The sequence below is a fragment of the Camellia sinensis genome, chromosome 2 (assembly GCF_055761805.1).
Source record: "Camellia sinensis isolate YWXY chromosome 2, ASM5576180v1, whole genome shotgun sequence".
NCBI lineage: Eukaryota > Viridiplantae > Streptophyta > Magnoliopsida > Ericales > Theaceae > Camellia > Camellia sinensis.
The window spans coordinates 115,119,822-115,134,058 of record NC_138962.1 but is presented as its reverse complement, the minus strand read 5'-3'; the positions used below and the strand labels follow the sequence as shown (position 1 = coordinate 115,134,058).

The 14,237-nt window shown below is 33.4% G+C and overlaps 1 protein-coding gene across 4 annotated transcripts in view; it reads right to left on the bottom strand.

The window, feature by feature from the left end:
* The window catches only part of LOC114298258 (fanconi anemia group D2 protein), a 36,024-nt gene extending 25,521 nt beyond the window's left edge, over nt 1-10,503 (bottom strand). For all 4 annotated transcript variants that reach the window (XM_028242785.2, XM_028242790.2, XM_028242796.2 and 1 more), the window contains exons 1-16: nt 9,936-10,503; nt 9,446-9,866; nt 8,645-8,899; nt 8,340-8,552; nt 8,091-8,222; nt 7,854-7,983; nt 7,714-7,760; nt 7,530-7,631; nt 7,262-7,366; nt 4,815-4,957; nt 4,657-4,751; nt 4,482-4,560; nt 3,549-3,600; nt 2,886-2,966; nt 856-951; nt 668-771 (exon numbers count right to left, since the gene is read on the bottom strand). In XM_028242785.2, coding sequence (XP_028098586.2) covers nt 668-771; nt 856-951; nt 2,886-2,966; nt 3,549-3,600; nt 4,482-4,560; nt 4,657-4,751; nt 4,815-4,957; nt 7,262-7,366; nt 7,530-7,631; nt 7,714-7,760; nt 7,854-7,983; nt 8,091-8,222; nt 8,340-8,552; nt 8,645-8,899; nt 9,446-9,866; nt 9,936-10,279 — 2,399 coding nt within the window. In that variant the 5' untranslated portion in view covers nt 10,280-10,503. The remainder of the gene's footprint in view (nt 1-667; nt 772-855; nt 952-2,885; nt 2,967-3,548; nt 3,601-4,481; nt 4,561-4,656; nt 4,752-4,814; nt 4,958-7,261; nt 7,367-7,529; nt 7,632-7,713; nt 7,761-7,853; nt 7,984-8,090; nt 8,223-8,339; nt 8,553-8,644; nt 8,900-9,445; nt 9,867-9,935) is intronic.
* Between the last annotated feature and the right edge of the window lie 3,734 nt (nt 10,504-14,237).

The window sequence follows — 14,237 nt, the reverse complement described above, 5'->3', positions numbered from 1 at the left end:
AAAATGGTGGCTGTTGACCAATGGTGTTGTGTCAACTGGTGGTGTTGGGTGATGGTTGGTCTGCCACTTTAGTGCAAGAGAGAGGGAGCCGAAGAGATGTTATATTAAGGACATCATTAAACTTTTGACTGAAAATAATTATGCATATTAAGAATATGGCTGTAGATAAGAGAGTTGTCAGCATTGCATAATGGTATTTCTTGGGCTAGCATGCATGTTACCTGTTTAGCTGCAGCATTTTTGGCTGGGTTATGGTGTTGTTCATTTGTTGTTGCCTAGTATTTAATGGCCTTCGGACATGTTGTTCACTTGCATAGCCCCTCAGGCTGTAAGAGAATATTGTTTTGGGCTAGGTTTGTCTTTCTTGTTTGTCCATCTCTAGAGAAATGTGTTACCGACAGGCTGTGTATTGAGCTTCCCTGTGTTACTCTGTTTTGTGGTGATAAAATACTTACTTACCAAGACTCAAAACAAGGAAAGGTAAAAGGCATTTTGACACTCACCTTTAACACCACTTTCCTACATACTATAACAAGGATACTTGGTTTAACTTCTGATACCATTGGGGCTAAGTGTAATATGACCAAACCTCAGGGGTGGCCGCTGTAATTTACCCAGAGACAGAGACACAGAGAGGGGGGGAGAGAGAGAGTGCATGAAAACATACACAAGATTCCTCAAGCGCTTCAATAACTTGACAATTATTTCCTCCTTTGTTGCTTGACTTACACAGTCAAATCTTCCAGAAACTTGTGTACAGAAAGCATTAAGCTACACAAGGCATCAAAAGTATTAGATATTGTGAAATAACCCACCTCAACCATAATTGTGACAACTTCCAACCTCAATACTTACCAACTCCCGTATCCAGTTAGCTGCATAATAGAGAGAAATGCAAACAATTTTTTTCTGTTTGTCAGTCGAAGTCTGCCATGCCTGTTCAGAGAAGATCTGACATTACACAAGCCAAACACAAGTTAGCAAACTAATGGTGGGTAGCAGGTTTGACCTGACAAGTTAATACCACACGAAAAGCTGTGATTTGTAAGTAACCAAGTATTAGGTATATAGGGGCTTATTAAGTATAGATGTGCAGACACACATACACAAATTAGTATAACACTATATACATAAATAGTTGGGGTGGCATGGCCTTCCCCAAAGTCAAAATTGTCATCTTGTTGGCATATTAGGGAGATGAGGAAGGGAAAGTAAAGCAAGGATTAGGCCCCAGTTTGCCTCTTTTATTAGCTCATGGGGTAAAAAGAGCAGATGTTATATGAAAGACCTTCATAAGCATAACATGAAGAAAGCAGTAGATAAGCAAAGGCTCAAAAAGCTTTAGTTTTGTCAACTTGCTCGACCACGGTAAGGTCCAGAGTCCAGGGAAAGTTCACCCAACAGTATGATCGACTATCCTAATGGATGTGCTCAACCATGGTAGAAGCCCATAGAGCCCAGATGACCAAACAACAGTGTGGTAGACCATCTTGATAGATGTGGTCGACCATGATGGCCATTGTGGTCTACCACAACCTCAAGATGGCAACCAAACTACGGAATTTTCAAAAAAAATTAGTCATTTATAGTCATTGCAGAGGCTAGGCTAAATATATCAAATGCCCCTATTTTGTATTTCACAATGAGAAAAATCTATGAGTACACGTACACTCCTTCCACTCTCCAAATCACATCTCAAAGTGGTTTATACACATGTGAGTGAGTTAGGTTGAGATACCTTCTAGCACCTTGGGTGGAGAGTTTACTCCTTTGGAGCCTTGGAGTTCTCATCTTTGGAGTTATAATTCCTCATCCTAGTGTTGTAATTTGTTATATACACTATTGTCGTCACATAACCCTACACTTTGGTCTCATATAGAGACCCTAGGAGTCGTAGTTTAAGTAACAGGAATTTGTGTTGTTAGTTTTGGTTAGAGCCAAGAAAACACTATTTCTTGTATTTTTTGTGTGTTGTAAAGGTTGGTGGATGACCCTAGAGAAAACCCTTAGCTGTGGAGTTGTAAAGGTTTTGGGTGACTCTAGCGAGATCCCATTTGGATTAGTAGAGTTACATCAGTGCAGGAACGTGAGTGGATGTAGGCATAAAGGGTGTGCTTACCATTATAAATCCTTGTGTTCATTATCTTTACATTATTTGCACAATTTATTTATCTTAAATGTATGAGACGAATACTTGATTGTTTAGCACTTATTATACAATTGCACTACTTACTTTAAGTGATTATAAATTATATTTGAAAGCGTTTAATTTGAGAATTGCATAAGACAAATTAAACTTGGTTGAAACCTTAAGTGAATACCTCAAGGGAACTTTATTCATAACCAACATCATGAAGGTAGTTGTTTAAGATTCAAAATACTTAGGAGTCTTGGACCTTCATTGGGAAACAAACTGAATTACATCATAATTAAACAATTCACCCAAAAACAAGTTGGGTAGTAGGACAATTACCACCAAACCAAACCAAGTCTTAAGTCCCATTAAATGGGGTCGGCTACATGAATCTTTCTTCTCCACGCGGCTCTATCAAAAGCCATTTCACTGGTCAAATTAAGTAGATCCATATTTCTATTTACAATGCTAGCCAACGTTAATCTAGGCCTATCCGGTCCCCTAACACTTCCATCTACTGAACAAAAAAACAAAAAAACCGAACACTTCCATCAACGTTAAACAAGTTGGGTAGTAGGACAATTAAGAACAAAAAAATCTAAATGAAACTCAAGATCAGACAATTGAAAAGGAAAAACAGTTGGATTGTTTTCTGAATTTTGTTCAAATGTTAATGCATCATTAGATCATGGATCATAAAGGTAAAAAACCAAATTGATGAAGTTTATAAGAGCACACGATTTAGTTTCACCTGAAAGGAAGGAAGGTGCAAAGGGCAGCCAAGTAGTGCATCAATTCCTCCAAGAGATCCCTGGTTCACCAACCTTTCAATCTGACAAGAATTGACAGCAAATTCCAAAGTTTAATTCCATCACGAAAAAAAATTCTCTGTCCAAGCTATGAAGCACATACACTTCAAAACAAGTGCGTCAGAAATGTCGGGCATGGGGACATGGCAGGGACACGAGGACACAGGGGGACACATACAGTACAGTACACCATGTGGCGTGGCATGTCCCTTTAGTTAATTAATTTGTTTTAAGGGGACATGTAAGGGACACGCCAACTAGTTTTTTTTCCCCTCCCTTCTTTAGTGCTTTTGATGGATGTTGGATACTGGATGTTCAATGTTTATTACTTTTTGCTTAGATTTAAATGATTAATAGATCATCCATAAATAAGACAGACAGTAAGAGTTAGTTTAAGAGTGAGGGTTTTTTTTTAAATATTAAATTAGTATTAGTTTTTGTTAATTTTGATTGTTTATGAATGTAATACTAATTTACATTGCAAAAAAAAATATAAATTATAAAAGAAAAAAACAATTTATTGTTTTGTCCCTGCTATATAATACTAACAATTCACCGTGTCCCGTGTCCGTACTTCTTAGTTTCCAAGTGAAAAATGCACTTACCGTAGAGAGTAACAGAAATTTAGCAGGAAGAATTTGTAATAATGATCCAGACCTGCATTACATAAAGTCTAAAGCTGCAGTCACTGGCACTGACAGTTAATAGTACATAAGTAAACAAGTAAATGATGTGTTTGGTTCAAGGATTTGGTAAAGGAAATCAGAAAATTTTGTGCTGACTTTCCACTTAAGATCCCCTTTTTCTTCTTCGGTTGGTGACCTTTTCATAGAGCATCAAAGGAAAATGATCTTTACCCATGTTTAAACCCTATTATAAGATACAAGTCACACATCTATTTCCAATAGTGTTAATTAATTTAATTCGTCGTAAAGGAAGATTAATTGGGTATTGATTTTCATGTTGCTGCTGGTACAAAACACTATCTATTAGTTTTCATTCCATAAGACATTATCAATTGCAAATATGATAATCAGTGAAGTATTTAATTAAGTAAAATTGACAATTTAACATATTCAATTGATAACATGGTGACTGACTAGTTATGTACTCTCACACCAAATTGTATGCATACATTTGTTTTCTAACAAAATTGTTTCCATACATGTGGCAATAAAAATTTAAAAAATCAAAGTAAACCCTTAAAAAATAGGGAGTTCATATATGCTGAAACTATAATGTAAATAATAAAGTTGTCCCTCTCCCTAACAGCTTAAGCTTTTAAATGAGTTGGTGGTCAACAATCTAATAATCATTACTTTCTGAGCACATTTAAAATAATAATAATAATTAAATAAAATAAAATAAAATAAAACTTGACCAAACAAATGAACTTCATTCCAAAATCAATAAAACTCAAAAAAGGAGACAAAGTGACCCCACCCCCACCCAAAAACAAAATAAAGAATAAAATTAAATAATAGAAAGAAAAAAAATACAGCCACATCACTGCTTAAGAAAGAGTGGAGCAACATTACTGCATCGATGCCGAAACCAATGGCAATATGTTAAGACAAACTGGAGATATATCACCATCCAAGTTCATCCATAGTTCCCCTACATCAAAGATAAGAATAGGAACTTTAAGTTGTTATGAAACCTGACAGGAAACTGTTTACTTTTAAAAGCTTCGATTGTATCACTTCAGCTTACCTTCTAGACCACAATTTGAGTCCTTAATAGGCAATTGCCCACCTTCAAGATCAGACAAAAATAATGATTCAAACTCACTGGCATGTTTGCCAATCCTGCAAGACAAACAAGATTAATCCTACATGCAACAGTTTTGTAGCTTTTATCATATAACATACCATTCCATGATAGCTGGGTGAAGAGTTCTGCAATCCAGTACAGAAATGAGTTCATCATAAAACAGGATCAATGGTAAAGGCAACTGCTTGCAAGACTCCATAGATAATTTCAAGAGTTCAAGAGCCTCCTCATAATTTGACTTCTGCAGAAAATATTTCCACAAACTGTGAATGTAATTTTAGAAACCAGAACCATGAAATGAATCTTGGCACAGAGAGCATATAAAAAACAAATAATAAAATAAGAAGGTTAGCATGAAAGATGTGATAGCCAGAAGCCTAACAATTCCATGCTTAACCATGTACTAAAAATTAATTACCATCAGTACATCAGATTCTGAAGCAGTTTTTGCACTACATACAGCAGACAAATTTCCAAAACAGCCAACTAAAGTTCATTGTAATTTGAAACATTTAGGCAAAGTCCAACCACAGATAGCTTCCTAAACATTGAAGGGCAGTGCAGGAATCTTTTAATTCACTAAATAATTATTCATTTCATATGCTTCATACTAGTACGAGGAACGGGAATGGGAACATGATACACCACATGCTCTGTGTGGATAAGTGAGGTTAGAGGTGGTCAGTTGTTGACCTCTAGGAAGATGGCGGGCACTTCAATAGCTTGAGATCACCAGAGGTGAAGGAGGAGAAGACCAAGGCAGGTTTAGAGACAGGGGCAATAAGAGACATTGAACACCTACGGTTTGCATAGTGATAGACGTGTTGTGTGTTGATGATGGCCACTGCATGTATGATACATTATATAGGCTCCTTTAGTATTAGAGCCCAAGCAACCTGTGGGACAGGTGGCGGGCAATCCTTATCTCAAGGAGTTGATATCAGCCCTGCTGTCATCTGGGGTGACAGGTCTAATATCTTCGAGGGTGACGGATCATGCATGCAGAGGCATGGGTGTAAGGTCCACATCGCCTCTCTCTAAACCTGATCAAGGTGGAGCTCTCTTGACAGCCAAGCAAAACCTTGATGGTCCCATGATCTTAGCCTCCAGTCCACAGTCCTCCGATGGTCCCAAGCGGGGTGCCTAGGCCCTACTCCCAGCCTAAGCAGCCAAGTGGTTGAGTAGAATGAGTGGGCATTAAGGCAAGCCAAGGCCCAACCTTAGGCTGCCATGCAAGCATATGTGGCCTAACAGGCTGGCATATGTGCCAGCCAAGGGATCATCTTTAGGCTGCCAAGAGAGTGTGGCAGAGCCAAGAACCCACCTTGGTGTGGGAGAGCCAAGAAGCCAAATGGCAATCTAAGTGAGCCTAGGGCCTTGGTGAGCCAATTTTTCACAGATTTTAGCGAATTCTTCCAATTCAATGATGTTGAATATAGAACTTTTTTTAGAGATTTTGAAGCTTCCTCAGGATTGCATGATGCAATTCTATAAATAGGTGTGACGCCTAAATGTGATGCCTAGATTCTTTTTTCTTATCAATTTATGTCCTTTCGATTTCGATGCTTTGTAACCCTAGAAACACTTATGATCACAATCTTTTCCAATCCTTTCACACTAATTTACAAGCTTAAACCATTCTTGCTTCAATTATTCAGCCACAGAACACAGAAGTAATTCAAACTAGCCCTTTGTTACTATTCTATGGGCACAGTTCACACAGTATAAGAACAGTCCAGAAATGTCCCTCCTCTTCCAAAATTAAACCTTTAAAATCTTATCCCCTTTGTTACACCTTTCAAACCCCAAGATGTTCACGGTCTTACCACCCCTCCAAACACAGAAGCCAACTACTATCAGCCCCCAAGAAAGCCTTTTACTGCTGCCCCACATCAATTTTTGGCTCACAGCTTGTAGGAAAGCGTTCATCACACTCATCCTGCATCATAGGATGGGCAGGGGCAGAAATTATAAGTAGAAGAGCTAGGCCTAGGCCCCATAGTTCACTTCTGAGTAAATTGTAACCAAATGGAACTCTGGAAGTTACATGTTGACAATAACAAAAATCCTATTTCATTACTCTACATCCAAGATATCACTCACTGAATAATAAACCTTCTTCGTATGGAAGTATTCTATTTCCATTAGGTGGCACCAAGATAAGCATTTACATCTTCACTTCAGCTTTGAAAAACAACCCCCCCAGCTTCCTAGGGATTCAACTTCTGTTCATCCAAATTTAGTTCCTCCACTTTCTTCCTTTGGTGAGCTTTTTCAATGTCTTGGAAAGCTCGCAATTAATTGTATGCACATCCCATCATAGTTATATGATACAGGCATATCTACACGCACTAACAGATGTAGTTATTAGTTATATCCTCACTATTTTAGGAAAATCATCTCTAGTAGGTCAAAAACATGAAGGTAGAGAGGTAAAACACTTGCAACATCTGATCAAGGAGAGCATAAGTAAACAACAATAATTACTCCAGACTGCCAGTCATGACCTATTTTAAAATTTTAGGATTCAATGATATTGTGCTACCTGAGATGAGGAACAGGCCGCATTATTTGCATCCCCATGACAGGAAACTATCTTCAGGGTTCCAATTAGGCCCATCTTTTTATACTTCAAATCTGGATTACTGACCTGCCAGTTGGAAGGGTAGTATAAACAGGCAATTTAGCATCACACAAACATGTGGTATAACAAAGTAGAATCCAAATAAAGAACCCCATTGCATGTAAACTAAATTCTGAATCAAATGTTAGAAAAGCTCCAAACTACAATCACAATTTTTCTTTTTCTTTACCTGCTTCCGTACGATCATCAAGAGTTCATTTGCAATGGAAGATCCAAATGACTCTTTACTAGACCGTGCAGACAGTGCTAGGAGGCTAAAAACTTCATAGACCTGCACCATGAGAAAGTCTGGTGAAAGAGTAGGCAGAACTGCTTGAGTTATAATAGTAGGATTAAATGACAATAACAGTAACCTTGTGCAGATTTTCAACACTAAATCCCTCCAGGTAATCCAAGATACCTGAACAACATAAACTGTAATGTGTCAAGAAAACATGAAGCTGCAATGAATTTTACTTAGAATCAGTACATATAGATTGATAAGTGGACATACCACTTATGTGAGAAGAAAGTGGAATTAATTCCTCTGAATACTTGGATGCAAGCAAAACCATGGCCTCCAAGGCAGAACTCACTTCAAAACTAATGCCAGAACCCATATGAGTTACTAATGTGCCCAGAACCTGCACAATAACCATAGATTACCATTCTGGGACTGCAGGTTCTTATTTTCCCCAAAAAAATGAAAGTTGAATAAGTATCTAAGAAATATGTTCTACAGGTTGCTTACTTCTTGTCTTGAAGAAGTATCAACAAATTCTTCAAACAGAGATCTATAGATATGAATGCCAAATTCCCTTGGTTTTTGTTCCTTGCATGCCAGTAAACACTCGGACAATGATAGAAAGGATGGGAAATAATCCTAAATCGGACCAACCAAACACTTGAGATGAGTTTTAAACCAATCAATTAAATGCATGTCATGATTCATGAATGTGGACGGATTCCTTATTGCAAATGAATGTAACAGACACCATACCTGTACCAATTCCTTATTCCCACGAATGCACTGGTCAAACAAAACATCCTGAATACAACCTTCGATAATTTTCTTTTTGAAAATATTTTCAACACTCTTTTGCAAAGATTCTCCATTCATGTATATGAGCATAAGCAACCATATGTCAACGACCTTATGGTCCCGAGCTGTCTCAAGGCATTTCAGTTCTTTCAATATCTCCTGACAGAGTATCTACAAACAGTGGCATACACAATTGACCTTTTTTAGTTTGTAAACCAAGCAAACTGGAACAAACAATGCATGATAGCACATACAAACCATACATTTTTAAACCGAAGACAAGATCTCAGGGCATCGAGAATTGAAACCTCTGCAGTATCCACAGGTGATTTTCCTTTAAGTTTACTGTTCTGTATTATACGAGTATTTGATGCTCCAACAAATTTTAACTGTTGCCGAATATGTGAGATTATTCTTCGAGCATTTGCTGGTGTCGCAGAAAGCAGTAAGAATCTAAGCAGATATGGCATGTGCTCTGCATCAATTGTTCTAATGCACGATAATGCTATCGTAATCACCTTCAAAATTCAGAGACATATAATTGATGAATAACTGAAATCCATAACAGCACACGCATAATACCAAAACAACTACATTTTGACACATATAGAGATAGATGTATAACATATTTATAGTTTTAAGAATCTTACAATTCACAATTTAATACGAGTTTCAAGTAAAATGATTCAATTTGTACAGTTGAATCTTAAATTGAGTGAATCTTATGGTTCTATTACGATTCATTATGACTGATTCAGATTTAATTGCATAATGCTTGAAACAATGTTGTTTTCACAAAATAATAAGTAAAAGAGATCAACAAATTATATTGATATATGTGATTTTATATATACATACATATATACCATTTAGTTGTGTTCATATTTATTTCATTTTAAAAACACTAATGTGTATTCTTATATGTATATATATACACAATTATATATTATGCTAAATAAAGTGAATCTTACTATTTGCAATTCACTATTTTAGCAAAACCATTCACAATTCTGTTTGTGATTTGACAACAATGTGTGTGTATATATATATAAGGAAAAAAAAACCTGCTCTTGCAGCTGATCATCCAAGTTGAGATTGGAGAAAGAATCAAGAACAGGCACAATGACAGCAGAGTCCTCTTGAAGCATTTGTTCAAGCGAATCAACCACGAACTTATTGTTCTGATCACCAATAATCTCCGGCAAGGATCCAATAATCTCTTTCTTCAAGTGAAGAGGGCAAATGGAGAGCACTTGCAACAACTTCTCCGCGAACGCATCAGAATCCACAAGGAAGTCAAGCCACCTGAATTGGTTCAAGATTAACCTCGACACATCATCATCAAGCCCCAAACCATTGCCAACATCAAAGTACTCAGGAAGCTTCTCGAGCAACATGATTAGAAGGTCTAACTGGATCGAAGGCACGAGTAATAGAACTCGAACAAGGCTTTCGTTTCTTACCGAATCAGAAGAGACTAAAACCCTACAAAAACGAAACAAATGTTAGTAGCATTATTTGTTTTTATTGTTTGGGGAGAGAGAAGGGACTGACATGCGGAGATTGAGGGGGGAGAGGATGTAGGAGGAGAAGCCGGAGAGGAAGGAGGAGCGGAGGGAAGCGTCGGAGGAGAAAAGGCGGTGGAGATGGCGGCGGAGCTTGTGGGGGTCGGAAGGGAGGGAGGGTGGGCCGGAGGGGTTGATCAGAGTGCAGCCGGCGTCGGCTAGGACTGAAACCATCTTGTCGATTTGAGAGAGAGTTTCCGTCTGATGATTGGCGGAGGAGGAGGGGGTGGTGGTCGATTTGGGGATTTTGGGAGGGGGTTGGGGAAAGGGGGAAACGAAGGTATTGGAGGGGGGTCTTTTACGGGAAAGGGTTTGGTGGTGGAGGAGAACCATTTTGTTTGATTTTGCAAGGCTCTCTGCTCTTGTTTTCTTACTATTGTTGCCAATGCAATGCAATGCAATGAACAGTGTGATACTTTGATGGGAAGACAGAAGAGCTTCGCAAAGAGGGAGAGAGAAGGGAAGAGGGGTAGGGAAGGGAGTGGAATGGCGCCAAAATTCAGTAGTGTGTTTGTATTTTCTTTGACCTTCGACTCAAATGTATTTAAATTTGGATAAAAAAAACAGCAATGATTCATCTCACTAAAAATATCACCACTAATAGCACTAATGCATTAAAAAAGTAAAAAAAAAAAAAAAATACAACTCCAAGATCAAAACATCACATCATTAATGACGGGACCCACTGCCACCTAATTAGTGGGAGCACTAATTAGTGCTCCCAAGCATTTTTCTAAAAAAAAATATTTAAAAACTTCTTCATTTTTTAAATCAAAGCTTATAAAGGAAAATTTTCAAATCAGTGTATAAGGTGACAAATAATTACAAATTAATGGTGAATTTTATCACTATTAATTATTTAATTTATAAAGTTTTTCATATATGTGTGATAATTTTTTCAACTTATTACCTCTGATGGGTAATTTTCCCCATATTAAATTATGTTTTTTTTTTTTCAAATTAAAGAAGACTCAAATGGTTATTTAAATTTTTCAAAATTATTTTATAACTTTCAAATTTAAATTGTACCATTATTTTTTTTAAAATTAGAAAAAATTATAACCAATAAAAACAAAGGTAGTGTTTGGCTAATTTTCAAATCGCAATTTGATGGCCAAAAACTCTTTCAAAACTAATAACAAAACAAAGTTTGAAAACTCTTTTAAAAAAATTATCTAAAAAAAATCATAACTAAACAAGTTTTCAAAACTATATTTTTTTTTTATTAAATTCAAACAAAAAATTTATTTTGTTCTTTGAAATTTTTTTATTTTTTATTCTTTTAAAAAAAAAGTGTTCTTTTTTTAAGTATTTGTCAAATAATTTATTATGATTTAGATATATATGGGTGATTCAAAAATTTTAAAAATTAAAAAAATAAGTATTTAAAAAAAATTATCTAAAAAAAATTTAAAATATTTTTTAAAAATTAAAAAAAAATAAAAAATAAAATAAAATAATATTTTAAAAAATTAAAATAACTTTTTTCTAAATTTTTTTAAATAATTTTTAAAAAATAATTATTTTTTTCAATAGATAAATATATATATTTTTACAAAAATCAAAAAATAAATTAAATAAAAAAATTAGTTTCAATTTTTTTTTTCAAAATTTACAACTCAAAAACTAGTTTCAAAACTCTTTTTCAAAATTCATAATCAAGCAAGTTTTCTTTTTTTAAACTCATTTTAAAAATTTATCTTTCAAAATAAACTTAAAACTCATTTCAAAAATTAAACCAAATGGAGTCAGAGAATTTGACACTTGTAACAAAATAAATATTAAAATTTTATTTTATCAATTGAAACTCTAAATTTTTTATTTGATTTCAATATGAATCATTTGCGTATTTTTGTTAAGTAAAATTAATAGAAAAATAGTATTCTAATTATTAAACTCAACAAAAAAATTAATATTTTAAACATTTTATATATACTTACATTGAGATTAATAATTAAAATATAATTTTTTGTCAATTTTACTTAACAAAACTAGACTCATAGTCTATATCGAAAATAAATAAAAAATAATAATTTTAATTAATAAAATTAAAAACTGATTATTTGTATTATTGTAAGGGTCGAATTCTAATTTTTTTATAACTTTTTTACATTTTTACTTAAACTCGTGCTAAAAGGTGGGACTGGTGTTCATTTGGATCCATTCATTTTTATGATTGAATAATTTATTTTTCAAGATAATTGTTACGTGGGAAAAAGTTATTAATATTGTGGACAGTGATTTTAGGGGACTTTTTTCAAATTAAGTCAAATTAGCAACTTAATTTTTAAATTAGGCTTAATTTGGACAGAATTTTTAAACTAGGCTAAAGTGCTATTACAAATCACGCTTTCGCTGTTCCTAAGCCTCTTCCGCGGGAAATTTGTGAAATAGTAAAAACGCGGTTACAAACCACGCTTTTAATTAAGAAAGCGTAGTTACAAATCACGTTTTTAAAAAAAAAAATCTTCATAAAACGTGATTTTAAATCACACTTCATAAATTTTTTTGAGAAAACGTGATTTGGAATCACGCTTTCAACTCACTCTACGCACTCACTCTTCTCTTTCTCCCTCTCTCCCTCCTTGTGACACACACCAAACTAATATAATTTTTAATATATATAAATTTTATTTTATAAAATTAAGACTAATATTAAATATATATATATATATATATAATAATTTATAATAGCAAATAATAATCAACTATATGACATTAAGACCAATATTTTCAAATAAAATTTTTTTCAATTTTTTTTTCTATTAATTTTTTTTTCAATTAATCTTTTATTTCAATTAAATTTTTTTCAAATTTTTTTTTCCCAATTAAATTTTTTTTCAATTTTTTTTTTCCCAATTATTTTTTTCGATTAATTTTTTTCAATTATAATATGTGTGATCCCATTGTTATAAATAATAAATATAAATATAAATATTTTAAGCCTGAACAAACATTTTTTTTTATGTTTTTAAACATTTTGTTCAAACCAAACGCGTTTGTAATTTATGTTTTTCTAAAAATAAACAAAAATCAGTTTATAAAATTTTTGTAAACATAAACCAAAAACGTAAACGTTACCAAACGCTAGTGTTTAGGATAAAATTTATTATTTTTATTTTAGGGTTTAGGGTTTAATTCTTAAAATTTATTTATTTTTATTTTATGATTTAGGATTTATAGTTTAATTCTTAAAATTTATTTTCACTTCAATTTTATAAAAAAAATAAATTTTAAGAATTAAACTATAAATCCTAAACCCTAAAATAAATAAATTTTATCCCTAAACACTAAGGTAGCGTTTGGTAACGTTTATGTTTTTTGTTTATATTTACAAAAATTTTATGAACTGGTTTTTGTTTATTTTTAGAAAAAACATAAATTACAAACGCGTTTGCTTTAAACAAAATGTTTAAAAAAAATTAAAAACATAAAATAAAAAATATGTTTGTTCAGGCCTAAAATATTTATATTTATTTTTATTATTTATGACAATGGAATCACACATATTATAATTGGGAAAAAAAATAATTAAAAAAATAATTTTAAAAAATTTAATTTAAAAAAAATTAATTGAAAAAAATATTTGAAAAAAAATTTAATTGGGAAAAAAATATTTGAAAAAAATTTAATTGAAATAAAAGATTAATTGAAAAAAAATTATTGGAAAAAAAATTATTTGAAAAAAAATTATTTGAAAATATTGGTCTTAATTTCATATAGTTGATTATTATTTGCTATTATAAATTATTATTATTATATATATATATATTAATATTGGTCTTAATTTTATAAAATAAAATTTATATGTATTAAAAATTATATTAGTTTGGTGTGTGTGTGGGGTTTGGTGTGTGTGTGTGTGTGTGTTGAGTGTTTGTGTGTCAGAGAGAGAGAGAGAGAGAAGAGAAGAGTAAGTACGTAGAGTGAGTTGAAAGCGTGATTCCAAATCACATTTTTTCAAAAAAATTTATAAAGCGTGGTTTGAAACCACGTTTATAAAGGAAAAAAAAATTATTTAAAAGCGTGGTTTGTAATCACGCTTTCTTAATTAAAAGTGTGGTTTGTAACTACGCTTTTACTATTTCACAAATTTTTCGCGAGAGAGTCCTAGGAACAGTAAAAGTGTGGTTTGTAATAGCGCTTTAGCCTGGTTTGGGAATTCTGTTCAAACTAGGCCTAGTTTGAGAATTAAGTTGCTAATTTGGCTTAATTTGGGAAAAGCCCTTGATTTTAGAATACCCCTTCAATCCCAATAAGTTATTGAAGGATCATTGAACTACTATCTGAA